The sequence below is a fragment of the Cydia pomonella genome, chromosome 1 (assembly GCF_033807575.1).
Source record: "Cydia pomonella isolate Wapato2018A chromosome 1, ilCydPomo1, whole genome shotgun sequence".
Classification (NCBI taxonomy): domain Eukaryota; kingdom Metazoa; phylum Arthropoda; class Insecta; order Lepidoptera; family Tortricidae; genus Cydia; species Cydia pomonella.
Window position 1 is genome coordinate 7,275,227 of NC_084703.1, and position 26,521 is coordinate 7,301,747.

A 26,521-nucleotide genomic window follows, 5' to 3' on the forward strand; every position below is an offset into this window, starting at 1 on the left:
TTACCATATTATCAAGCTTGTATCGATGTTTAACCATTTAATTATCATACATACTCAATTAATTATACACTTAACAGTTCGCATAAAATAAAAGCTTGTAATAAATATACACAGAAAATGCAAGCTTCATTTAAATACTTGTTTATAATGTAGTTTGAAATTATTCAAAAAAGTGTTCTAACTATTTTTTAAACTTAGCGCTTTACTGAAATGTTGACAAAAAAAAAATCGGTTGCTTGTCTGTGGTACAGTGCGATCTACATTCTACACATACACAAATATCTCTTTGTGTATGTATGCATTTCACCTCACTCAACTTTGTGTGTAATTTGTCTTCGTGTCGCCCTTACTCCTATTTTTCATTTAGAAACCAATGTTATGTATTAAAAGTCTTGTATAAATCATGATTTAACCGAATAACGAATTTATAGAACGTTTATTTACTGTGACAATGAGCTTAGTATGTAAGATAAATTGCATATTTGCGTGAGGCTTCAATCGTCACGGAGTTGTAGCAAGGGAAGTTTGGAGAATGTCGGGTGCCAGCTCCGACCTGTGATGTGGTCTTGTTAGAGGGTAGTTTTAAGATGATGGAAAACTAATCGCCTAGTGTCAGGTAAGAAACCAATCGGGGAAAAACGTCAGTAGTTTTCGTTTACCCACTTGTCAATTACTTACCTTTTTAACTTCAGAGTTCATACCGACTTGCAGCCTGATTGCGATCTATTTCCGCTGGTTTTTGAAATTCCTATTCGCATGTAAATTTTGCCAGTTTAATCTGATACAGTCTGCATCGACGCAGCGGCTGCGAGGAGTACACGGGCTTGGCCGTTTTTAATTTGAAGTTTTCTTTTCTCCTAGTTTGCCGCGTTGTAACCAGGCGCGATGGATCCCTCTATATTTTTGCAATATTCTCCCCCAAATGGGCTTCCCCAGGAATCAAAACTAGCAACGTATATGGTAAGTCATGAGTCTAAAACTTAACTATTTTCATTGGATTAACAATTCATTAATAGATTGAGGGTGGATCGAAATTTACCCATAAAAGGTTTGCCTATTAAGAGCCTTTCGTTCCATTCACAATGAAATATTCATAGGCAAGTTATTATTTTCAAAAAATAAAGTTTTAGAATCCTTCTAAATTAGAAGTCAACAGAAATAGCCTTACCATATTGCATTGATCATTATTTTGTTAAAGACCCTTCAGAATGGACCTGTTCCACAATACACAACACATTACGTACCACATCTGTCTATCTACCCCATTGTTAGAAGAGAGGAGGTTGAAGAGGCGGAGGATTTAGAGAGAGACTTACGGGTATCACATTTTCTTATAATTCTGAAGAAAGTGAGGTTCCTGTGTAGGTCAATATGGACATTGAATAACTTGGCCCCATTTTCAGAACCGTGCTACGTCAACCCCCACAAGGTCCCTGAACCAGGCGATGGGCAAGCTGAGCTTGGAGTCTTCCCCTACAGCTATTAAAAAAGTAAGAATATATTCATAGTTCTAATAATAATTGTAGTAATCACTATGGACATTGCCAAAAAGTAATGCCTGATGACATTTTTTTGGGCCAATCTATTAAAATTAAAATATTGTAGGACATTATTACGCAAATTGACTAAGTCCCACAGTAAGCTCAATAAGGCTTGTGTTGAGGGTACTTAGACAACAATATAGTAAGTAAGTAGGTAAGTAAAAATTCTTTATTGCACCAACAATTATACATTATATGATACAATATATCTGTGGCCCTAGTGAAAAAGGGTACAAGTCTCTGGCAGCGCAGGTGTAAAGGGGTGTAAGTTCCACGTAACACTTATGCCCTTATACACCTAAACTGCCAGAGATTTGTACCCATTTTCACTAGGGCCACAGATATATAACATATAAATATTTATAAATACTTAAATACATAGAAAACACCCAAATTAGGCCAAATATTTAATGTATCTAATCATTTGTTCTTACCATTGATGACCTGTCTGATATAGTGGGTAGTGACCCTGCCTTTGAAGCCGATGGTCCCAGGTTTGAATACTAGTAAGGGCATATTGTTCAAAATTTGTTCCTGAGTCATAGCTGTTGGCTATGTATTTATTAATATTTAAACATTATATATATCATTGTCTAGCTTACTTTGGGGCTAAGTCAATTTGGGTAATAAATATTTATTCATTTATTTATACATTTCTTCTAAGTGCAAAATCCTTGGTTTAACTTTTCAAATTATTATAGAAAAACGTTTTCAAAGTAATCCGATGCTGCTTGCAAGTTTTATTTTTGCATTGCATAAATTTCCTCTTGGCAGTAAGTTATGACCTAACCGATTGAAAACTTTTAATTGTGCCATTCTGTTATTCAGTTTCGAGTTTTCGTACTTGTTGAAGCTCTCTACACTCCTGGACTTTTTCAATCAAGTAAAAGTTGATGAATTTAAGATTAACACACGTTTAAGCATTCTTTATAATTTATTCTATGTATTCTTTAATTATGCTTTTACCATTATACCCATTTTGAATGAAGACACTTTTACTTTAGTTCATAATAAAGCTATTCATGCTATATATCGCTCATTCAAATGAAATAGGAACAAAGACAATTGATATCTAGATGAAGAGTAGTTTGGCCTAGTTGTTAGTGACCCTATCTATGAAACCAATGGTCCTGGGACTCCTGGGTTTGAATCCTGGTAAAGACATTTATTTGTGTGATGCTGATGAGCACAGATACTTGTTCCCGAGTCATGGTTTTCAACACTTAAGATTCATAAGTGTTTGTAAATAATATGATAAATTAAAAAATGTTTTATTTGTTAATAATACAGGGTTCAATTGTAAAGGTTGGAGTCTTCTAGTAAGTATAAAATACCTGTGACAGAAGACCCCACTCTTACATAACAACACGTACAGAACTTAATTAACAAATATAAACAACAAGCAGTATTGCTGTCTAAAAAGAACAAATATAACTTGTATTTCTATAATCTTTGTATTTCAATATCAATTCATTTAATTTTACTAATACCTTTAACTACATATCCCTTTTACTATTATATACATATAGTGTTGTCTGAATACCCACAACACAAGCCTTCTTGAGCTTTAAGCTCAACTACAGTAATACTGTAGGGCTTAGTCAGTTTGTTTTAGTATGCCTTATAATATTATCTTTCTTCTCTAGGTTAGTTTTTTACAAAACGAATATACAAACACATACAAAAACAATACGAAATATATATAAACACATAATAAAAAATCTAACCTAAGGCGCCGTCAGCAGGGGGGCAAGGTGAGGAACCGACGTACTAAGCGCGCCGTTTTCGAGACTACTGTCTTCTGCATCTGACCCTAGATCCAGCCACCTAGCGAAAGTTCCTCTAGGTGTTGATCGAGACTATTAGCTGAGACCGTTAACTGACACGACTATCGGAACAATGATCGTCGAGTCAACATCCCACATGGCCGTTATCTAGTGAGCCAGCCTTCTCGGCTTTCACGACATTCTCATCATGGGGGATGGTGACGTCGACGAGCACGAACCGGCGCTGCGATCGGTCTATCAGCACGATATCAGGCTTATTAGCAACAATAGTCCTGTCAGTGGTGATAGATTGATCCCAATAGAGCGCGGCACGACAACTTATTTATTTATTATTATTTAGTTCTATATGTAATGATTTATATTTAATTAATCTTAGCAGCCTCATGATCATAAGTTTCAATTTTCTCTGCTGTCTCACATTATTTCCCCATACGCCACTACTAGAACAGCGGACGTAATCATGACGTCGATAGACTGTCTCAAGTGACTATAGCCCTTCCCGCAGGTCCTGATAGGGGAGTTCATGCCCGTGAACTATTTCACGCCATTCCTCCCAGACTCCCCGGAGAGCTCGCCCCCCTCCACCCTGGCTAATCTCCAGGGGAACCTCCAGGGAAATCTCCAAGGGAATCTTCAGGGAAATATTCCAGGGAACATACAGCAAAATACCCAGCAAGTACATCAGGTGAGGATAAGCTTTTGATGCCTTATTCATGGTTAATAATAATTAGAAACCGTGAATAAGTCCTACACAAAAAAGGTATCTTTCGCCAAGGTTTTACTTTTTAGGGTTCTGTAGCTAAAATGGAAAAAGATGGCGCTGGTGGCCTAGCGGTAAGAGCGTGCGACTTTCAATCCGGAGGTCGCGGGCTCAAACCCCGGCTCGTACCAATGAGTTTTTCGGAACTTATGTACGAAATATCATTTGATATTTACCAGTCGCTTTTCGGTGAAGGAAAACATCGTGAGGAAACCGGACTAATCCCAACAAGGCCTAGTTTTACCCTCTGGGTTGGAAGGTCAGATGGCAGTCGCTTTCGTAAAAATTAGTGCCTACGCCAAATCTTGGGATTAGTTGTCAAGTGGACCCCAGGCTCCCATGAGCCGTGGCAATGTGCCGGGACAACGCTAGGAAGAAGAGAAGAAGAGAAAGAGGGCTAAAATGGAAAAAACGGAACCCTTATAGTTTTGTCCGTCTGTCCGTCCGTTTGTTTTTATTAATGTAATAATTTATGCGTTTTCCATCAGGAAAATGTCGGCGGCACGACGTATTTTTATTCTACAAACGACAGCATGAACTCGACAGGCGGGCTCAACGCTTCTGCACCTATGGGTAAGATTTTCAATTTTTATTAGGTCCAGGATCAGGGGAAAAATGAAAACAGTCCCTTTTTTGACATTACACCTACAATAATTATCTAATTTAGAATATTTAGGAAAATAGTTGAAATCAGCGTGTTTCCTGAATATGAAGAGTATTAAAGAGCAATACTTTACGAGAATTTTAACCATAAAACAATGGAAAATGAGCTCATATTATTTTCCCCCTGTATGTGCAGTCAGCATCAAATATATAGTAACCAAAGATGGCAAAAGTAAAGATATGTAGGCCCGTTCATAATAATTCCAAGCGAACATGTGCACAAACGCGATTTGCGCACTAACGAACTGGCCCAGTTGGCCCGTCTTTCCGAACGAACCTATAGGTATAAGTCAATGATAGTGACGGGCAAAATGGTAAAATATATCGTAATACACCTTTGTTACCACAGAAATAAAGATGTGTTACGATATATTTGGCCTCTTTCGCCGTCACTATCTAAATATTGATGATGACTGTACTGTGTTGTTACATTTATTACTTGAACTATAAAGTTCATGTATCATGTAGCGATGTAGAATAGAACAACATGAAAAATATCGTGAATACCTATTTATGCGAATTGTTGCACGACGTAGCGACACATAACCTACGTAATTATGCTTTTTTTTTACTACGACTGATTGAATTAACTGAAAATTATTAAAAAATCGTTTCTTTTAAAGCTTCATATATCTTTGTTTGCATGGAAAGAGTATGACACATTCTTAGACATGATACATTTATCGAAGCTAACTTCAATTTTTAAAAATTAATTTAATTAAAAATGCTATTTTAGGTCTATTTACTGGCAATAGCAACATTGGCAACTCTCCTAGGCATGGCAAGCGATGTTCATATCTTATGCTTTTACCATACTGCAGGAATAATTATGATTTTAGCAATTTAGGTATGTATATACGACTAGGTATGTATGTCGGTATGTTTGTGTTGTGAGTTTCACAGTAGCGTAAAGGATGCTAAGGTAATTTTGGTGAATTTGGTTATTATGACGCAGGTAATCGTGTAAACTGACTATAAAAAAAAAATACATATAGGAGGGTTATTTTACGAATTTTCGTATTTTGCTTAAAGTTATGAAAAAAATATGTCCAATAAATACGTGCAAGCTATACAGTACAGTCCTTTAAAAGCACAATTCGAAGTCACAAGCGAAAGTAGATTCAAATTTGCAGGAAATAATACTTATCCTTCGCGAGTTATTCATACAATGACCTCTAAGCAAATGTTCATGACAAAGACGAGATGGGATGCTGATATATACGTTTTGAGGCTATTTGACTTTTAAAAGTACAAGGGCTATGTGCGTCAATGCAATTTTTAAGCATTCGTAATGCATTCGGACGACTGAGGAAAATGGTGTAAAGTTTGAATTGAACACGACAAAATTTTGACACATTATAAATAATTAGAAAATAAAGGTATAAGACAAGTACTGGAATTAAATATATACTGAATATAGTTAAAAATATCATAGATTATCATGCTACGAGTAATATACTAGAATTTTCATTTCAGCTTCAGGATTTGCCAAATCACAGACTTTTTGACGACCAGGATACAAGCACTTTGCACGACATGATATATATATTTTTAAGTAGTCAACTCCAGAGTTATTTGCGGATTAGTTGATAGTATAACTTACTTAGGTGTATTTATCAAATATTCCTTGATATGGACCCAGTTAATTGTCATCTGCCTTAATTTAGATCCATCCGCCAAAAGTACCCCTTGGGTATTGTCATTCTCAGCATGTCTATCGTATCAATACCCCTTCGTCACTGTTATAGTGTAGTGACAACACGATGAATGCTATCAAAATAGTAACGGTGAGCTGAGACTTCTTAAAAATAGGTTTAAGTTGGTTTCACAAATGTTTATTGCATATATTTCTATGGTCGATGTCCCTTATGCGAATCAATTAACGGCGACGCTAGAGACAGTCACAAGTAGCTTGCTGAACTAATAAATAATGGGGAACTAATAAATTTTAGTGCTTTTTCTAATTCTGAAAAGAAAGAAATTTAGGGCGCCGCCAGTTACCTATGCACGGAGCAAATAGCCTCGAAGGTCCCGGCGTCCTAGTACAAGTGCAAATTAAAATCGAGTAACTCTAGAATTAAAAGAAAGTTCAAAATTCAAATGCACAAAAATTGGCTATGGTCAACTTATTTCAGGCTGTTGCTAAGGAGCAGGTAACCGAGTTGTGGGATTACTAATCAGCTTTACACAGCCAAGGAGTCCGTAGATCACCACAACTTCTTACTAATTACCTCAGTTAAACAGTAGACCTACATATACAGGGTAACATTGTATTTATACTGTTTCGGTTTAAAAGCTATAAAACAAATATCACAAATACAAGGAAAAGATAAACAAAACAATAGAAACAGAGATGTGAAGCCGAAATGGTCTCCACTCAGCAATGCAGCTGGCACGACTATCGATGTCAACCGCGCTGGTTTTCTGTGGAGCCAGCAGCTTAATTAAAAATAGTAGTTAAACTAAATTTTTATATTGACAAATAACACTTATTTATTTATATATTTTAATAAAGATCACCTATGTGTACATAAATACAAAATGGTCGACTGGTCGCTTTATGATTTGTATTGGGTTGTCATTTATAAATTGTCTTAGTTTGAAATGGAAAGGTATTTATTAATAACAATTAGAAACTAATTTATAAATTGTCTTAGTTTCAAATGGAAAGGTATTTATTAAAAACAATCAGAAACTACTTTATAAATTGTCTTAGTTTGAAATGGAAAGGTATGTATTAATAACAATTAGAAAATAATTTATAAATTGTCTTAGTTTGATATGGAAAGGTATTTATTAATAACAATTAGAAACTATAAGACTACATTTACAGTTATCATAAAATATGCCTAATCATCTATATGTGCCATTTTCAGTCAAAAAGGTAATAATCCTTGTCAAATATATGCGCTCATTATACAAAAATATGCCCTTGCCGAAATTCGAACCTAGGACCACAGCCAATAATTATTTTGTCTTTTCTATAGGCCAGCCGGAACAATGCCTAGGCGTGGTGGGGCCGGGGCCGGCGGTGCCCTCCCCGTACACGACGCAGATGTATGCAGGCACGCCTACACACATGGGACCCATAACGCAAACCAAACCTGGTAAGTTGATTTTGTCCTTTATATAGGCCAAAGGAGCAATGCCTAGGCGTTATGGATCCGTAATCTCCTTTGCAGTGGGCATCAGATGTATATACATTGTTTATGGTATTTTATAAGCCATTTCTGAATTTCTGTGTGTTTTCGTTGTTCGTGTTGTGGATGTTTTTAAATTGGTGTTATAGGAGCATTACCACAGTGTAGCGACTATGATATAAACCTGTTTTTGTAATGTCTCATTTGGTGTTTTAAACGAGAGTTTGTTTAGTTTTGCGTGTTACAAAGATCACGAAGTTCTACAACACGTGATAACTTCGAGCTTCGACATTGACGAAAGTCCAAAATATTAAGTCAAATCCTATACTCTATATCTTTAGGTATTTAAATAAACAAACTATTTGTAAATTTTTGGGTAGTTATAACATTTATTGGTTAACCAACCAAATATAAAACCGCTTGGATCTGCCACAAACCGACCTGACTTTAACCTACATTATTTGATCATGTAATGTTTTCATCTACCCTCAACTGGCTTAAGAAACCGTTTTAGTAGATGTTGATTACTTTTTTATAAGTACCTAAAGATACAGAGTATGTATATAAGGAATCCAAAGGCTCGAAGTCCTTTCCAACACTAAATACCTGACTGATACTAACTGACCATTTATAAATCTTATCTGCATACAATAAGGTTTAAAATGGCCAGTTAACTATACTGGATGTTATTTAAGACATGAACTGAAACCACATTTTCCGATAAAGCTCCCTTAAACTAACGCTAATTCAAATGACAATGAATTATCTCCTTAATTAATTACCATTAAAAAATCATCCCCTACATATCAAAATTTATAGTCACCTGTCACGTGACATAATTGCAATGTAAATAATGTATGTTTTTTTAACATTTCCAACCAGCAAATACGAAGAGGTTGATTTGAATAATTTGATAATATGTATGCTATGAGTCTCTGACAGTTTAATGTAACAAGTAGGGTATCTATAAGATTCGGTAAATGTGAAACACTGATTTAAACTTTCACGTCTTTAACACATTTTTTAATTATTATAAAATTATAAATCCTCAAGTGAACAAGTCTGCTGTGGCTGAGCATTTACTGGAGTCAGGATCAAACCACTGGATTGAGCTGCACAACCCTAAAAAAAATATATATTTTTAAATTAACTATGCCATTTAGTTTCCTTAAACGTACTCACCGATGCTCCGAAGTTAAAGGAATTTAATAAAAACACGATGTATATACAAGAATTGCTCGTTTAAAGGTATAGGATAGGATATGATTAAGTCCCGTTTCTATGATTAAAAATCGGTAAATGTGATTATTTTTAAATTATAACTATTTTTTGGAATATTCTTACGTATAAGTATGTATACTAAACGTACAGAGGAAGAAACACATTTCTGATCACGACCTATCAACCATCCTGTATTAACGAAGTAAACTGCAATGATATATATATATTGCCGGCATTGTGCCGTGGCCTTGCACCTGCAGTGTGTACAGGTGGAGAATTTCCCATGCTTTGCATTATTATCTATTCAAATTAAATACCTGTGTAAAAACTAAACTGATCGATTCACTTGTTATTTTTGTGATAAACATACTTTCAAAGACTTGATAACTTAAAATAATAAGTATCTTTTAGGGTTCCACACCCGAAAGCAGACTAACGAAACTATTACTGAGCCTTAGCCGTCGGTCTGTCTGTCATTAGGCTGTATCTCAAAAACTGTAGTATGTAGACAGTTGACATTTTCAGTGTATATTTCTATTGCCGCTATCAAAAACCGGTCACGTCCGAGTCAGTTTATGGGATAAAATACATTTGTTAAAAAAATTGTGATTGTAGTGATGGTACGGAACCCTCGGTGAGCAGTCTTTTCAAATCTCACTTGCCTTTATTCTTTTTTTATTTCTTCTTGTTGGTCTTTTTTATTTAAACAAAGATCACTAACTAAAATAAATAAACACACATTAATAAACGGACTATATAATTGGCACTACTACACCTTTGGCGCTCCCATACAAATTGAGTAGTGTAGTGAGTCGCAACCGGTCGTTTCAGTTACATCCACGCTTATTACATTGGCTGTTGTAGTAATGGACATTATTAGCGAAAACTTTCCATCCTTAACAAAATGACTTACGACTTTTAAACAGAAAATTCAAATTTTAATTACCAGGTTTTATGGGTTGTATAGATAGCAGTACCATCTCTCTTGCTATATCGTAATCCCGTAAGATAAGGGTTTCGTGTAGGAGGTGCAAGCACGTTCTGCTCGCCCTTAGAGTTGGTCAAAGACGCTTAGTCTTTCTAACATGGCAGAAATTGTAGTCCAGAAATTTTCATGGACTAAAATTGTATTTCTCGCGATATTAAATCGCGCCATATGCATAATCCGGTAGTCTATGCTCTAATTTAAATCCGTACGGATCGATTCGTCAAAGCTGGCGTGAATGAAATGGACTATTTTAATAACATCTAACATAGTGTGAATGACCTGTTGCCATAACATAACAAACCACGACAAGTGTTTTACGTCTTGGGGATAATTGTAATTGTTATGAGATGCACTGCACTGTGGTCGTAAATAATGTGAATAGCGTTTTTAAACTGTTTTGTTGATTCTTTTTTTTTTCTAGTAAAGGTTATTTATCAGTGAATTTTTAATTTATGTATACTTGGGTTAAATTGGAATAAATACGTGCTGTTTTCATTAATCACATCTAATGCGGCCTTTTATTTCAGTATTGTACGATATTAGCAGTTTATTTATATGTATTAGGGTAACTTGAGTAAATAATATATATAAAAATAGGTTACAGACAGTTAAGGTTTTGTCGTGAACGGCACTACCACCAGAGCTTCAAGTAGTCTAACAATAAGTAGTCTGTCAATAATCAATAACAAAGCCTGAATGATGGATCATAAATACACTGTTGGAAGATCGTCTTATAGAACATTTTCGTATTATTTGGATGATATGGGTGTAGATGTAAAGCTTCGATTGAAAATAGTTAATGCGAGAGATACTAAATTGTACATCTACACAATTATTTTTCATGGATTTTCCAGTTTTACTTCCAATATTAAGTAAAGTATACAGTTAATTTTGAATGAATGTTAAGTAATGTAGAAGAATAATAAGTAAAGTCCGAATATGATTGATGTAAAGTAATGGACTAATGGTGTGTGACACGCCCCTCGTTCTAGTTAGCTCCTTAGCTACGTCACCATATAATTAACTTCACATGCACCTGTGTCCATGCACACCATAATGTCCAGGCTTTAAATATTCGTAAGAAAATAGGTGCTTTTCAAGTTTGTCCTAACATCTAAAGACTAATTTACCTGTCTGAACTAAACGCTGGTGACATGAACTAGTTTCTTTCTTGCTTCGGGCACTGCTGCATACAAAATAGGGTGCAGGGTGTTCAAACCGTGGAATAAATAATAACCTGTTAACATTTTCAAGATGTTTGTTATACTTCTTATGTACTACATATATGTTTGTTGGTTTGTATAGTAATATCATTTTAAATGTTTATATTTCTACCAAATTTGCTATAAATACCGTCATATCTTATACTTAAGGGAACATAGAAAACATTTATCGCAAAAACGTATAGGTACAGTAACGTAAAAGTAGGTAACGTCCGTTGGCTAAACGTGTAAAAGATATTTTAGAAGATTGCGGATCATTTCGGTATGAGATTAGCGCAGGCTCAAGACCGGGATAAGTTGCGTACTAGAAGATCATAATTCATAATAATTTATTTTCGAAAAAAGGAGTTACAATAGTTGCTCATTATATTTGCAAGAAAGTCCATCTTCTTAGCCGTCCATACACAGCATGCATGCATGCTCAGCACTCTCAGCAATTTAAACTTAATTTTATTAATTTTAATAATTAGAATGCTAAAAACATTTACCCAACTGATCCGAATTAAAAATTAACCGCCATCATTGACGAATGAAGAATAAAGCGTCATCAACGCCAAGCCACATCGTTCAGTGTGGTCAAAAAAATATGGAGAATGGAAAATGAACGTGCGAAAGAAAGATGTATGACCGCTGCCGCAGACGCATAGGCATGTTTTATTAAAATTTTAAATGTAAGTAATACTCCATTCAGTCGGGGAGGTGATCCTTGATTTAATATCCCTTGCACTAAAATGACAGCTAAAGTGCCTCAGTTTGTTCGAGTACAAAAGCAGGACTAGATTTTGGTGGTTAAATGGGCACATGTGAGATTAACCCCCTACTTTCCAGTTAGTGTGTGTGATTTCTTTTTATTCGATATTTAATCTTTTGAACGCTTTATATCATAAACATAAACGGCACTTACACGCCTATAGTCTGTATCTTTAGGTATTTAAAAAAAGGTAAACAAACAATTTGTACATTTTCGGGTAGTTTTAATATTTATTGGTTAACCAACCAAATACAAAACCGCCTGGATCTGTCACTGAACGACCTGACTTTAAACCTACTTTATTTGATCATGTAATGTTTTCATCTACCCTCAACTGCCTTAAGAAGCCATTTGAGGGTAGATTTTGTTTACCTTTTTTTAAATACCTAAAGATACAGACAATAGGTCTCGGGCGTAAGCGAGCTAATGTAAACCTTACATGAAAATGTGAAGGTTACTTTGACAGCGTCCGCCATAACACCTATAGTTGTCCCCGGCGCTGTGGGTACGACTAGTGACGACGACTTTAGGTGTTCTTGGCGTTCAAAAGGTTAACTCTTCACGACCAAAATTCGATTAATATTGAGCCTCCGCTTCTATTCGTGTAACCAAGACGGTTTTCTTGATCGTAGGCCTCGCAGCGACATTCTACATGCCCGAGACAATTCGCCAGGAGATCTACCAGCGAAATGAAGAGGTGTTTCTCCAGACGGATCTTCGTCAGTTCCCTGGTGAGTTATCAACTCAGTCATGTTTAAGAGGGGCTAACGCAAAATGGTAGTGTCAACATCACGTAGTCAACATTCTCTTAGTCTAGCCACAGTTCTCGCTTTTCAGATATTTGACGCATATGATATGGAAAAGAGTTTAGCGAATTTGCCACTTACAGGCGGCAAAACAGACGCATTATTTTTATTTACTTTTTGTAGGCAAAAACGTGAAAACTTGAATTGGGTCGGAATATGCTACGGTACCGGCGGTGACCGACGGCCTAAAATTGCAAAAACTGGGTCACGTAGTATGGACATGTTCCCCGAGTAACTCGTTCGTGGTTTATCTGGGCCGAGTACTCGTCACAAAGTACATATGAACCGAGCACTCGGTCGAGGGCACTCTCACGCCACTGTACTCGGTACGTGTAATCAAGGTATAAACGTCAGTGTGTGATAAACTGATAATCGAAGTCGTCTTATAAATATATGGTAGTTATGTTACGTATGTGGTAGTTAAGTGATTTGCGTGGGAAACCTTAAAATCCGTACTCGGGTTACAGTGTTTTAAAAGTTTTACTTCATTTCTATCAGATCTACCAGAGAATGTCGAGATGTACTCAGAGCTGACGCCGATCGAGTGCACTCCGCACTCTCTAGCCACATCCTACCGCGCCACACATCGCCAGAGCGGCGAGCACTACGCTCTGCGCCGGCTGCATTCTTACTCGAACGTGGCCACCAAGCGGCTCGAGATGTGGAAGAACATCGACCACCCGAATGTCGTGCGGCTGCATGAGTGCTTCACGACCAAGGCGTTCGGCGACCACTGTAAGTTGAGGCTTCAAACTAGGAATGCAGCTGTAAGTGTTGAGTGTTGACATCTACCGTCAAAGCGGTGAATACTACGCTATGCGCCGTCTGCATTCGTGCTAGAACGTGGCGGCCAAGCGGCTCAAGATGGGGACCCGATCGACGTGAGGCTGCATGAGTGCTTTACTATTAATGCGTAGCGTAGTTAAAGGTATGTTGAAACTAGGCATTTATATTTTATAAGATAACTTGTGACGGTTATACGCCATGAGTAGTGATGTCCACTGCTAAAACGGCGAAAATTACCACAATGACCAATTACCGCAATGTAACGAAAATCGCATGCAATTGCTTGAACCGTCTAAATGGGGCTTTATACATGGCTTAAAATTCGATGATCTACGAACATATATACGATACCTTCATAAAAGAGTTAAGAATATCAGAATACATTATGTAATAGTACATTACGATACAAGTGCGAAAAATAGGAAATTTGAAACGAGTGGCGATAAATTAAAACACGACCGAAGGGAGTGTTTTAAATCGGCACGAGTTGCGAATTACCTATTCGCACATGTATCGTACAACGTTTTACAGTACATATGGCCCTTTAAATGTTCGACACACTAACGTAATATGCTAAATTTCGCACTAGTGCGGTAAAGTAGCACCATATGTACTGTAATAGTAATTTATGTGACTGCTACATAATAAAAGGCACGAGTGTGTATTTTGATGCCAAATTTGAATGCATAAACAAATCGATTTTGATGTAGTTATGAAGCTATAACAACATTATCACAGATAAGAAATTTGTTGTAACAAAACAGTTTATCGTAATGTTGGCCATTATTTACGGATTTTGAAGGCATCATAGAGGGTCTATGATATGTGTAGACAAAGACAGTTAAAGGGTTAGAATACTTTTTTTAACTACCAAAATCAGAATTGTTATCTTTTTTGACAGCAATGGTGTTAGTATACGACTATCACCCGGCTTGCGTGACTGTTATGAATAAGTACCTCTCCGGCGGCAGCTCGGCCCCCGGCGAAGGGACCACCTTCCACGACCCCTTCAGCTCCGACCCCGATGCGCCGCGCCCCTACACACACCAGGTACTTACTCGACTACCTAGTACCTGAGTACCTGACAATATACTTTGTCTCAAACTTGCAATGAAATGTTGACATGACTTACTTCATATTAGGTCCGGAAACACTACGTATCCGGTGCGATGAATGAAGATGATATGTAAAGGATTTTCTTGCAACCTGCAGGGCTGTTAAGCAACCTTCTTTTGTTTTTATACGTCAAATTGTGACACAACGTCTGGGCATTGAACCATCAAATAGTAGTAGATTCGTAATTTGTTTTAAGCTGTGTAAACCTACGAATAAAACAAATTAAAATCTCGTCGAGAAACGGGGTTCGCTACGCTCGGCCGTCTATATATTTCGTTTCTCGGCCTCTATAGTAATATACTAATAATAACCAGTCAACCGTCCTGTAGACTACACTAGCTCAGCGGTGTATGTCTCAAATAAACAAGAAAATTGCGATTTCTGGTAAATTCTTGGAATTGTACCTTCTTACGATGCTATCCGTGTTAAATATCGTTTGAAAGCTGAATTTATTTCACATTTGATACTAAACTTACAGCCAATAATGCAAGATTTAACATGAAACCCTTAACAACAAACATATTAAACCGTGACTATTTTATGTAGAAAAACGCCATGTTGCGTGCAGTGGCGTGCGGCGCACTGCTCCCAGAGGCGGTGCTCTGGAGCCTACTAGTGCAGCTGACGGCCGCTCTGCGCGCCATACACACCGCCGGACTGGCTTGCAGGTACGTGGACTGAGCACAACGGCCTAATCGCCAAGTGATTCTGGTATGTCGGTCCCATACGCGCCTGCGATACAGATAGGAACCGTGGTAAGATTGGTTAATGATATGGTAAACCTGGTAAATGATTTGATTGGCATGTTTCAGAAATCTGGACCCGACAAAAGTGGTGATGAACGGGTGTCGAGTGCGCGTGGCCTGGTGCGGCGTTGCCGACGCGCTGCACACTAACACCAACGACGTGGGCCAGGTAATTCACTCTTACGGGGACCGACGAAGGTGTTGAAGAACTGTAGCGTACGCTGCCTGGTGCACAGGTGGGTTCTATACTGTCAATCCTCAAAAACAAATCAGCCAATCAAAAGTTAAACTAATATAAACTTATTTAATGGTGTGTGACCTTTGTGTCTTTGTCAAGTGTTATTGGGTAACTCAAAACTCTGGGGGCAGTGCCTATCTTTTCTCGGTGTATATATTCATGGAGAAGCGATAACTGTCAGTCCGTGTCAGAGTAAAGGTTGGACTGTTTCCAAAATACCATTTTGTATGGGGAGCTTAGTCTACATATGTTCAGTCGCTGTATTATTGTCCAGGCTCAGCAGGAGGACCTCACGGCGCTAGGACGGCTCGCGCTGGCGCTGGCGTGCCGCACGGTGCACTGCGAGAACCTGCCCGCCTCCATGGACCTGGTCGCGCGCACCTACTCCGCCGACCTCAAGAACCTCATACTGTATGATCTGATCTTTTTGCTTATCTACCTACAAACATATATTTAAAAATTAAACTTGAATTCTATGACTCAAATGTGAAAGTAGGTCTTTGGATGGACTTCACTCTTTGTCATAGCTAAAGACAAAAGAACCATAAAAATTAAACTTGTTTTTAAGTGGATACTTCTTTGTTCAGACTTGTGTTCAAAATTACTTAGTATAGAACAGGCCGAATAACTTTTAGACGTGAAGTCTTTTTTTTAGTCATTGTTATTTATGTTTTTAAATCTTTGTTTACCTAAGTTAAGATAAGAATGTTGGAATGGTCAGGCATCTGTTTAACTGCAAACCAAAACCGTCTATATTTATGCTTTATTACATTTAAATCACTGGATTTCGAATTAACGAACAAACATCAAAAGTATCCACTTCTCGCATTAAAATACTGCTCTTTCTAAAAAGTTCTAAGAAATAAAGAAGAAATCTCGGTTTTCGTTTTTTAAATTTTGTAAATAAAAGCTGAACTGACCGTTATCAGAAAGAAACTTAATTTAACACAACGCTCAAGGCTGAAACCCCACTCAAATGAGGAGTGCGGTGTCAGTTGCGTGCGGTGTTAACGCGGGTTGGATATGAACTAGGTATTTGCTGTCGACGTCGCCCGCCCGGCGGTCCGTCACGGATCTCATGCCCATGATCGGAGCCAGATTCTACACACAGGTACACTATGTATTATTCATTATAATAATCGTAGTTAGAGTTATTACATTTATTTAATAATTAATAATATCCATTACGTCTTATAAGGTTGTATAAAAGCGTAATTTACATGCAAGTTTGACCAATTTTTGTAGGGTTTTATAGTTGTAATAAGTGGCAAATACGGATCTCCTGTGATTGACACTTTATCAAGCGGGGCAATATTATTTTGTCTTGTTTCTGACCACTCTGATATTTGTGTCACCTGTCAAATAAATGCATATAGTGTTCTATAGGGAGCGTGCATGAACTGTAGGAGGCAGCACAGGAGCCGTCAGATTTTTGGCGCGAGGCGTAAATGTGATGTTTATTGTTCCAATGTAGCCCAAAAGATGGCAGAACCTACTATGCACAAGAAAACACTTGACGTGTAAATGTACATGTTTTTGGTTCCGATTCAGGCCACAAGATGGCAGACCCTCCAACGCGCACGGTCCCTATAAGTTTCTAGTTAAATATTATATTTTACACGAGAAGAAATTATATTGCAGCAGTCACGTTTTTTGGAGACAAAAAACAAGTCGACGAAAATATTTTTGACCCAACCACCTTATCTTTTAGAGTACATAAAAATACTTCTATACTACTTCATAACAACAAGATACTGACATTTTTAGCTAAACGTGTTCAAATGACATAGGTTGTGCGTATCGCAACCCAATTCGCAGGAATGTAGTCAAAGGACGTCCGAAAAAATTACCCTTATAACCTTTTTTTTTATCAAATACAACTGTACTTCTAGAGTAAACATCGCAAACTCTAGAGTAACGAGAAATCTACCGATGGTCAGTTTGTGGGTTTAGTGTGTTGCTGTTATTGCTAGTACTTACTCTTAAAAACTGCAGGTACAACCCAGCTTATGACCAAGCTTACTATCACCATGTTTGTAAGGAAAAATATGCACCTATTTCAAAAGCAGCAAAATGAAAGATTAATAAATAAACTGCACCTACCTGCACCAGAGTTGGAATTATTCCGAAATAGCCCTCAATATGCCGCTGCAAAATACTATAACAATCTTCCAAATTACATTAGGTCAGAGGGGAACGACAAAACTTACGCAAAAATGTTGAAGACATTTCTTATCCATAAAAACTATTATACCGTGGAGGATTTCATAAATGAAATTGACACGTAAATTTAATCAGTGTTATTATGTTCCTATTCAAATACTTTTGGTACTATTTTAATAATTATGTTGATATTTTAATTGATGAATGTAAATACGTACGTATGTTAAGTTAGTTTTAAGGATAAAATTGCCATACCCATTCTGGGTCCACGAGACACTTACTCTTTCGCATGTAAATACCATTTTGTAATTACCATGGTGCAATAAAGGAAGAATAAAGAATATCTCACTTGCTACGACCACGCAAGTGTGAATGAGAAGGCAAGTTGTTGCAGTTATAAGCAAGGGAAGTTATCTGGACAGGTGGAGGCGCTGGAGAGACGAGCCGACGCGTTCGAGGAGCAGCTCGCGCGGGAGATCGATAACGGTCGCCTGCTGCGCATACTTATCAAGCTGGGCGTCGTCAACGAGCGGCCCGAGTCAGTACCTACCTTTTACTTAACCTTGTGATCGTCAAAACGAGCTCTACGACTTCCACGCACTTCAACAAACACTACTTGGTATTGAGTGAAATGTGCTTTTTTTGACGGTTCTTCATTGATAGGATTGTCAGTTCTGACACAGTGGCCATTGGTTTTATTAATGCGTGAAGTCCACATTTAAAACCTCAGGGTTGTTTTCTGGCTGGCTTATTCAGATCCCGGAGACTCAAGAGGTAAATATTACACACAGATTCTCGCTGTACGGTAGAATATCACAGATAAGACTACGCTTTACGAAGTCTTTACAAACACCACAGGGTTACGACACATGTGACAATTTACGTGATATTTGTAAATTATAAATGTATAAAGCGCCAATTGTACGCGAGTCGTCTGTGATCTATACGAATTGCAGCTGTTCATTATTTATGCCTGATGATACTGACCGTAGATGCAACTAACACTAGTTTATCATCCAGACTGAACATGGACCCGGCCTGGTCAGAGACCGGCGACCGCTACATGCTGAAGCTGTTCCGCGACTACCTGTTCCACTCGGTGGGCGCGGACGGCCGGCCGTGGCTCGACTACGCGCACCTGGCGAACTCCCTCAACCAGCTGGACGGCGGCTCCTCCAACCGGGTCAGTGCTTGAAACTCGAAATGTATCGCTTTCCAGCAAAAATGGGTAAAGAGCAGAAACGGTGGCAACGACGCCATACTTGTGGTTGGACATGACCAGACATAGGAATCCGTGGGGCAAAATTGTTTGACAAGTAGGGAGTTCCTGTATCGATAAACTCTACTATCGATGCTAGTTCTATATACTAGTGATCACTCAAGGGTTTGCTTAATATGTTTTTATTAAGAGTAAAAAAGTAATTAAATAATAACTCGATGTACTCTTCTTCGTTTTTAAGACAAGACAATTTTATAATTTTACTCCCTTAATTTTAGACACTTAATACCCGAAAATATGGAACAAATTCTGGTCGTTTACTTTAACAATAGTAAATACCTACCCTACTCATAGTATTGTGTTCCTGCCGGTGAGTAAAGTTGCCAGAGCTCAACGAGGGGGGGGCGGGTTTAGGGTCGGCAACGCGCATGTAACTCCTCTGGAGTTGCAGGCGTACATAGGCTACGGAGACTGCTTACCATCAGGCGGGCCGTATGCTTGTTTGCCACCGACGTAGTATAAAAAAAATGGGACATTCATGAAGAAAAAAATTGGGATGAGTAAAATTATAAAATTGTCTTGTCTTGTCTTAAAAACGGAGAAGAGTACTTTGAGTTAATATTTTAGAGGTATTATTATTTTTACTCTTAATAAAAACGTATTTTTACAAGCGCACCCTTGAGTGATCACTAGTATATAGAACTAGCATCGAGTTTATCGATACAGGAACTCTGTACTTGTCAAACAATTTTGACCCACGGATTCCTATGTCTGGACATGAGCTTATTCTGTTTTTCAACGTAACTTTTTATTCTCCTAACAAAAATTTATAAAATTTTGTAACGAACTTGGGAAACATAGGTCTAAGACGAGATATTTTTAGCATGTATTTAAGAAGGTACTATTATTTTGTTGTTCTATAGAAACAGGAACTTTGGGAAAATGTCGCAACTCTCAACCAATTCTCGTCAAATTTTGTGCCAATGATTATTTTTTTTAGTCGATTCAGATGTTCGAAATTTTAAACAATAAGGAATTCGGCATAGTCAGTTTACTTAGCGAAGGTCTAATGGCGCTTCACTTTTACACATTCTAAGCTTATCGCGAGGTCTAGCTCACGGAGACCTAGTGTGGTAATAGTAAACAGTACAGTCTACAACGATATATTTTTATTTTGTTTTACTCGAACGGGTTGAACCAAACCACCAAAGGTGATAATGGGTTTGCAATAAATCACTCCACCCAATATTCATGCTTTCATGGTCTTTGGTATTACTCGTAGTTTAATATTACCATTCTTTTAAATGTTGTCTCCACAGGTGGAGCTGATGTCTCGAGACGAGCAGAGCGTGCTCGTGGTGTCGTACGCGGAGCTGAAGCACTGCCTCGAGCAGTCCTTCGACGAGGTCACCCAGGCCGCCTCCAGCTCGCACCTCGCCAACTAACCTCACAGATCTCACAACACAGGCAAACGTTAGGTGAACATTTTGTTTGGTCGCCTTTTCCGGAACGAGGACTGCGTCTGTTAAAGTTTTGGCAATACACGCTAGTTCTTCGGAACTAACGGTTTTTGTCTGAGTATTTACTATAATCTGTTCTTTTAGGTATTTTAAGGAATGTGAGCTAGCATAATCACGTGACTCCGCTATTATAGCATTGGCTACATGGCCGCGTCAACGGGATTCTGTTAGTTTAGATTTCTTTAAGAATCTTAACAAACAGTGGATAGTTCTTAAGGATCTCACAGTTTTATGAAGCAAATAGAATATATCATGAAGTACTCGTGGATTAATCTTGTAACCTGTCAATAAATTTATCCTATGCTGGTTAAAGCTACAAGAACGAGTGTATTCATGTAAATACAAGGAAGCTGAAAGAAAATCGTGTAATAACTAATTTTCTATGCTTGCAACATTCAAAAGAAATTAATTTTTAAATGTTTAATTAATAAACTCTTTGTTAATCGGTATTTTACTATTATGCATTGTTTACAAAAGTAGAAACACTGGCTGGGTACTTTACCGCGCACTGATGGCCAGTTTGTTTTACCATTATTTATTAAACATTTGAATGTGTGTTGAGTTGAGACTTCTTTATGAACGACATTAATCGAACGCTACGGGCACCTTGCGTAGTAAGATTATGTACATTATTTGTTATAAATACGAATTGAACTGTCGTCGAACTAGCGAAGTTTGCATTCAGTCAAGAAAATTCAATTTAGAGCAACATTTTTATTAATCGCTTTAATATAAAGTCCACGAGACATTTTATGTTATCGTCAAGTGCTAATGTGGCCGAAAATTTGAATTTTATTGACAAGGCAAAATTATTTATCACGAGCTAAAAATAATATTTTACGAGATTCACGAAAAGTAGGTTTATTAGAAGTTGATGCTTTAAAAACAGTACAAATACGGCTGTCGCTCGCGACCTTTGTGTTCACCGTGCAATATGAAATTAACCTATTTTTGTAATAAAATGCCACACGAGCTGAAGTTCTGCCAATGTACAGGAATGCAAGGAGGTTTTGTTCTAGCGCGTACCCATTACCTCTCGTGAAACGCTCAACATGGTTTCACTGGTATACACGTTTTAACGTACGCTGCAGAAACATCTTCAGAATTAACAAATTGTAAAAAAATGTGCAACTAAACTGAACGTGGGTGGCCAGATTTAAAGTTTCTTTCGTATATTTTAGAACATGTGGCCCAGTTTTTTTACAGTCCCTGTGTCTCATTACGTTGGCAGACGCTTCTTTGCGAAGGTCTTTAGTAAGAGATTATACTAAATGAGCAGCTAGACCAAATGTGTCCCCGGATACGGTATTACGAAACGACAATAAAGTGTCAAACTGGACTACAAAGTTATCTTTGCCGTTTCGAGCAACTCTGTTCTTGGCTGATGTTTGCATGCAGGGTTTGTCCCGCGTCTCGCCGCCGGCAGCGATAACTTTGTCCTAGCGATATCCTAATAGCACCAACGACACTAAAACACCAAGTGTAGTTAGTAGTGCCGAACTACGTAGGTTGGTTCGTACATAAATTGTGATATACTTAAGAGCAATGCGAATTATTGTGTATTTAATCTGTATGCAAAGTGTACCAGTTTTGATTTCTCTTGATTATAGTCTTTTATAATATCAATTTGATCATTAAACGAATGCGCGAATGATGGTACAGGAGCGCCGCGACAATATCTAGCCTACGATAGACTACCCGTCTCTCTCTAATTAGTGAAAATGACGGGTAGTCAATATAGCGCGCGAGATACTTTCGCAGCGCTCCTATGCTAAGCGGCTTTTCGAATCCTAGCTTAATTTTATGTTTTATAAAGAGTTCATTAATATATATACAATTTCGTACAGTAACCTAACATCACATGACACATTTTTTTAATAAGGCTTTACTTGGTGCTGTTACGTATATCAGTCCAGTTAATATTTCACCTAGATTGAACAGCCGCCTGAACAAACGCAACAAACATTCCATACTAACAACCGAACAAGAGCGACACGTTGAGGGGAGTCATTGTGTTCGCGTCTCGAACGTAAAAGTTTACTGAGGTTTTGCGTGAGAAATGAGGGTAAATATAAAAGTTAACAATCGAAATAGAAGCGATGCTCTTAAAAAATAACAAGTTATGATTCAGAATATAATCACGCAACTGCGGATGTGAGCCAACCTTAACTTTAAACAAGGTCACGACCTTGAACGCGCTAACCCTAATGGGATAATGGTCAGAACATACCGGCTACGTGCGCTAAAAAGTTTGAGCCGCGCACGCACATGCCAAGCAAGCTGTGTGCCATCTTTCATGAGGGTCTGTATATTTCATCGCGCACGTACACCCGGTGTGCACAGGCATTAGCGTCGCTTCTATACGGTTGAATTCTTATGTCGGCTTGGGACCGGGTTTTCCCACGAACGTAACAGCGGATATAGGACAGTCTGATAATCCCAAGGCGAGGTAAAGCGTGGTGCACACGCTCGAGGTGATAGTTTTGCGTTTACACTCGACCAATGTATGTAACCCAAAGTAGGTTATCTAATAAATTTGGCATAATATTTATTATTACATCACAAATAAGTAAACGCAATCATAAGAAAGGGACCTCGCTAACATCGATTCCGAAGTGTACGTTGATACCAGTGGAAAGACCCGCAAGGTCCTTCTTAGGTATACTGCGAATAGCATTCTAACGTTAATGATATGCCACGTAGATCTGAATTTGTACGTTTTGCTTGGTGGGGCCCAAAATGAATGAACAATAATGTAATACCAAGAACAATGAAGACTTAGCTGTAAGAAACAATTTGATTCCTTTTAACATCCACTGCTAGACATCCATACAATACGTGTTGAAATAGAAGCATAAGTAATTTTCTAAGGTAACATACCACCAGGTTATGTTAATCGTAACTCGAAAATTGTTTTATGCTAACACAAACACTCTCCTACGCAATTTTCGGTGCACATAATGTAGTTATCAGAGCAACGTATTCACCGAGGTTGTCCTAGTGAATCACGCTGAATGAATTTCCTTTTTATCTTAAAATGAGGGCTACTGATTTTGTGCTTACCGGTTGGCGTCACTGTTGAGTAAAGTCCGAAGTACAGCTGTCAAAGTCATTACCATTATGGGGCATGACCAAGTTATCAATTTTGAATCGTATAAATACATGACACCATACACCGTAAAAAAACTAACGTCTTCACAAATTAATTAAATTGTAATAAACGCGCGTGACCCACCTAGAAACAGTCGAAGACCTCACGCTACACTAGCGCCTCTGTTCACTCGTGGTATCCCTTAGTTTTAAAATTCAGACGATGCCATCCACGTGATCCACGGCATAATGTTGGAAATTGATAAGTAGGTATGTTACAAAGGAAACAAATTACCAATATAACTTAATGTCGCCATCTAAAAGCTTTGTAACTACGATGTTCATGATCATTGCGTAAACAGATTTGTTATCTGGATATAGCAACGCGTGATTTTATACAAGGCTTTTGTCAAGTCGACGATTAAACTGCGTACTCTGGGCCCTCCATTTCTTAGAGTTCCTCTAGAGCAACGGTTCAGAAGAATGGAGCGAAAGAGCTCAATGTTCATTAAAATAATAGCAATAAACTGTTATGTAACTTCAAACCGTTGTAATTAGAGGCACTCTAGCTCATTTTATAATGATATATTTCTTGCCACTTGTGTTTATTGCCTACCATTGCTATCAAATCTGATCCCCAAGTTGAAGGACACCTCTAGCACAAAGTTTATAGATGACAAGTAATAATAAACTAATTTATAAGAGTGAAGAAAGAGTTGTCTTCGAAATAAACGCATTTGTGTAAGAGGTTAAGTCGATGATGGGCTTAAGGGTGCGTTCGGTTCGCTATTAACTTGGAAGATAGAATTGTGCTCAGTTGTCATCGACGAAACCGTCCGGCGAGCCGAGGAAACACACACACGTGTAAAAGAGAGGTGATCAACGTGCGTTTTCATGGCTGAGCCATGCCCTGTCTTTGGCGGCTGAGACATAAACTAACCTATATAATTTGGTTTAGTAAGATATAATGTTGTACATAAATGAGATGCTAGATCTTACACGGTTACAAAAATGTTACGTCCAGTAAATGATTCCATCTATGCAAAATGCACCTATGTATAAAACGGAGACTTAAATGTACCTATTTCCGTGTGGATATGTTTTAAAATTTTACTGAAAGCCCAAGGCTCCAGCGTGTCGGACGCACCCCTGTATATATTTTCGTACCTACGTCCGTTATATTACAAATTCCGATCTATGTATAGATGGCCAATGTTTCATTGTCTTGGAGTTATGGAACTTAAGAAGGAAATATTTTGAGATAATTATAAGTGTATATTTTTTTCTAACAAATAAAAAGTTTTGAAATTATATGTTTGTTTTATTTTTACTTGTCCCATACTCTCTGCAAATTATACGAAAATTAATTTATTAGTGCGCTAAGACTGGGTAGTGAGATTATAATACTTTTCACCTCAGCAGCTTGAACAAGCCTACTTTCGTCACTCCAGGGAGTGCGACAGAGTAGCTTTATATTAATTTAGTGAATTCCATGAATACAGGAATAAAAACTTTACTTGATGTTGAATTTTTTTACCTTTAATATGCTCTCGCTACTGAGGTGAAAAGTTGTATGTATCACACGAGAGCAAAGTTATTTTACATCTCGTGTTTTTGAGTCCCTCGCTACGCTCAAGATTCTATCTTTGAATCACTAGCTTCGCTCGTGATTCAATTATATAATCTTTCGCTTTCTCGAGACTCAAAATCAACACTCGCTAGAAAAACTAACTTTCCTCTCTTTTTGCACAAATAACTATTTTTAATTGTCTCGAGATAAAGTGTAGAATAATGTTATTATTTTTTGCCGTCTGATGCGTCTGAATTGCCACCACTTGATCGCTCACTTTGCTTGCGAAACATAATCTCTTACATGAGATTTATTTTGTTGTCTATATAGTATATGTGTATCTTATACCTTTAAACGAGCAATTCTTGTATATATATATTTCAGGGATCTCGGAGACGGCTCTAACGATTTCGCTGAAATTTGGTATATGGGGGTGTTTGGGGGTAAACAATCGATCTAGATTAGTCTTATGTTTGGGAAAACGCGTATTTTCGAGTTTTCATGCGTTTTTCTTTCGACGCAGAATATGGTCGCTAATTTCGTGTTGCAGGCCACTGTCCGTCTGGCCCAGTGGGTTAAGATGCGGGCGGCAAGAAACAACCAGTGTTACGGGTTCGAATCCCGCCCGGTGACTAACTTTTTTTTTTATATGTTCAAGCTTATATAATATTTTAATTTTTATTGTTTTAGACAAGTTTAATTTAGTAAAAAAATGTAGTTAAGATCATCACCTATACACCATCATATTACAATAAATAGTTATAAACTTATAACCGAGCAAAGCTCGGTCGCCCAGGTACTATGTAGTTATAAGATATACTGAAATATATAATATTTTTAGCGAATATGGCATACCCCCTTAGTCATAAACGTGTTCTAAAGTTACGATGCCGCTAATAATCGTTTGTCCCTTTCCGACGTATTGGTATGATGGAAAGGGACAAACGACATCACCACCGCATCGCGGACGGCATCGTAACTTTAGTAGACGTTTATGAATAAGGGGATAAGTATGTTCACCTTCGTTCCGGGGCGGCTGCCGGGGGGCGGTGCGTGCAACTAGCAACAGTAGCAACCGGCAGCCGCCCCGCGGTCAGCACGCGCGGATGCGCCCCAAGCGCAGCAAACAAAAATGGAATTAGTATGAATCATACAATACATACTAAAAAAATATGGAGAATGGAAAATATTTA

General features: G+C 37.8%; 1 protein-coding gene across 8 annotated transcripts; it reads left to right on the top strand.

Annotated features, from left to right (window-relative positions):
- Positions 1 to 277: 277 nt before the first annotated feature.
- On the top strand, positions 278 to 25,069 carry LOC133525477 (PAN2-PAN3 deadenylation complex subunit PAN3). 8 transcript variants are annotated; one of them, XM_061861769.1, is made up of 17 exons: positions 278 to 616; positions 862 to 960; positions 1,199 to 1,318; positions 1,404 to 1,490; positions 3,822 to 4,013; positions 4,577 to 4,661; positions 7,739 to 7,858; positions 12,707 to 12,805; positions 13,379 to 13,615; positions 14,568 to 14,716; positions 15,329 to 15,450; positions 15,595 to 15,697; positions 16,041 to 16,177; positions 16,799 to 16,877; positions 18,352 to 18,467; positions 18,950 to 19,112; positions 20,468 to 25,069. In XM_061861769.1, the coding sequence occupies exons 2-17, from the start codon at positions 886 to 888 to the stop codon at positions 20,591 to 20,593; spliced, it is 2,010 nt and encodes a 669-aa protein (XP_061717753.1). In that variant the 5' UTR covers positions 278 to 616; positions 862 to 885; the 3' UTR covers positions 20,594 to 25,069. The 8 variants fall into 8 exon arrangements, with proteins under 8 accessions (XP_061717753.1, XP_061717984.1, XP_061718062.1 ...); XM_061862000.1 differs by having other exon boundaries at positions 3,834 to 4,013; XM_061861921.1 differs by lacking the exon at positions 278 to 616 and adding an exon at positions 650 to 758.
- Positions 25,070 to 26,521: the final 1,452 nt, after the last annotated feature.

Coding starts and splice junctions, on each gene's coding strand:
- LOC133525477 (XM_061861769.1), top strand. CDS start 886: ATGGATCCCTCTATATTTTTGCAATATTCTCCCCCAAATGGGCTTCCC. Junction 4,662..7,738: donor CAACGCTTCTGCACCTATGG/GTAAGATTTTCA, acceptor TCTTTTCTATAG/GCCAGCCGGAACAATGCCTA. Junction 18,468..18,949: donor GTCGTCAACGAGCGGCCCGA/GTCAGTACCTAC, acceptor TTTATCATCCAG/ACTGAACATGGACCCGGCCT.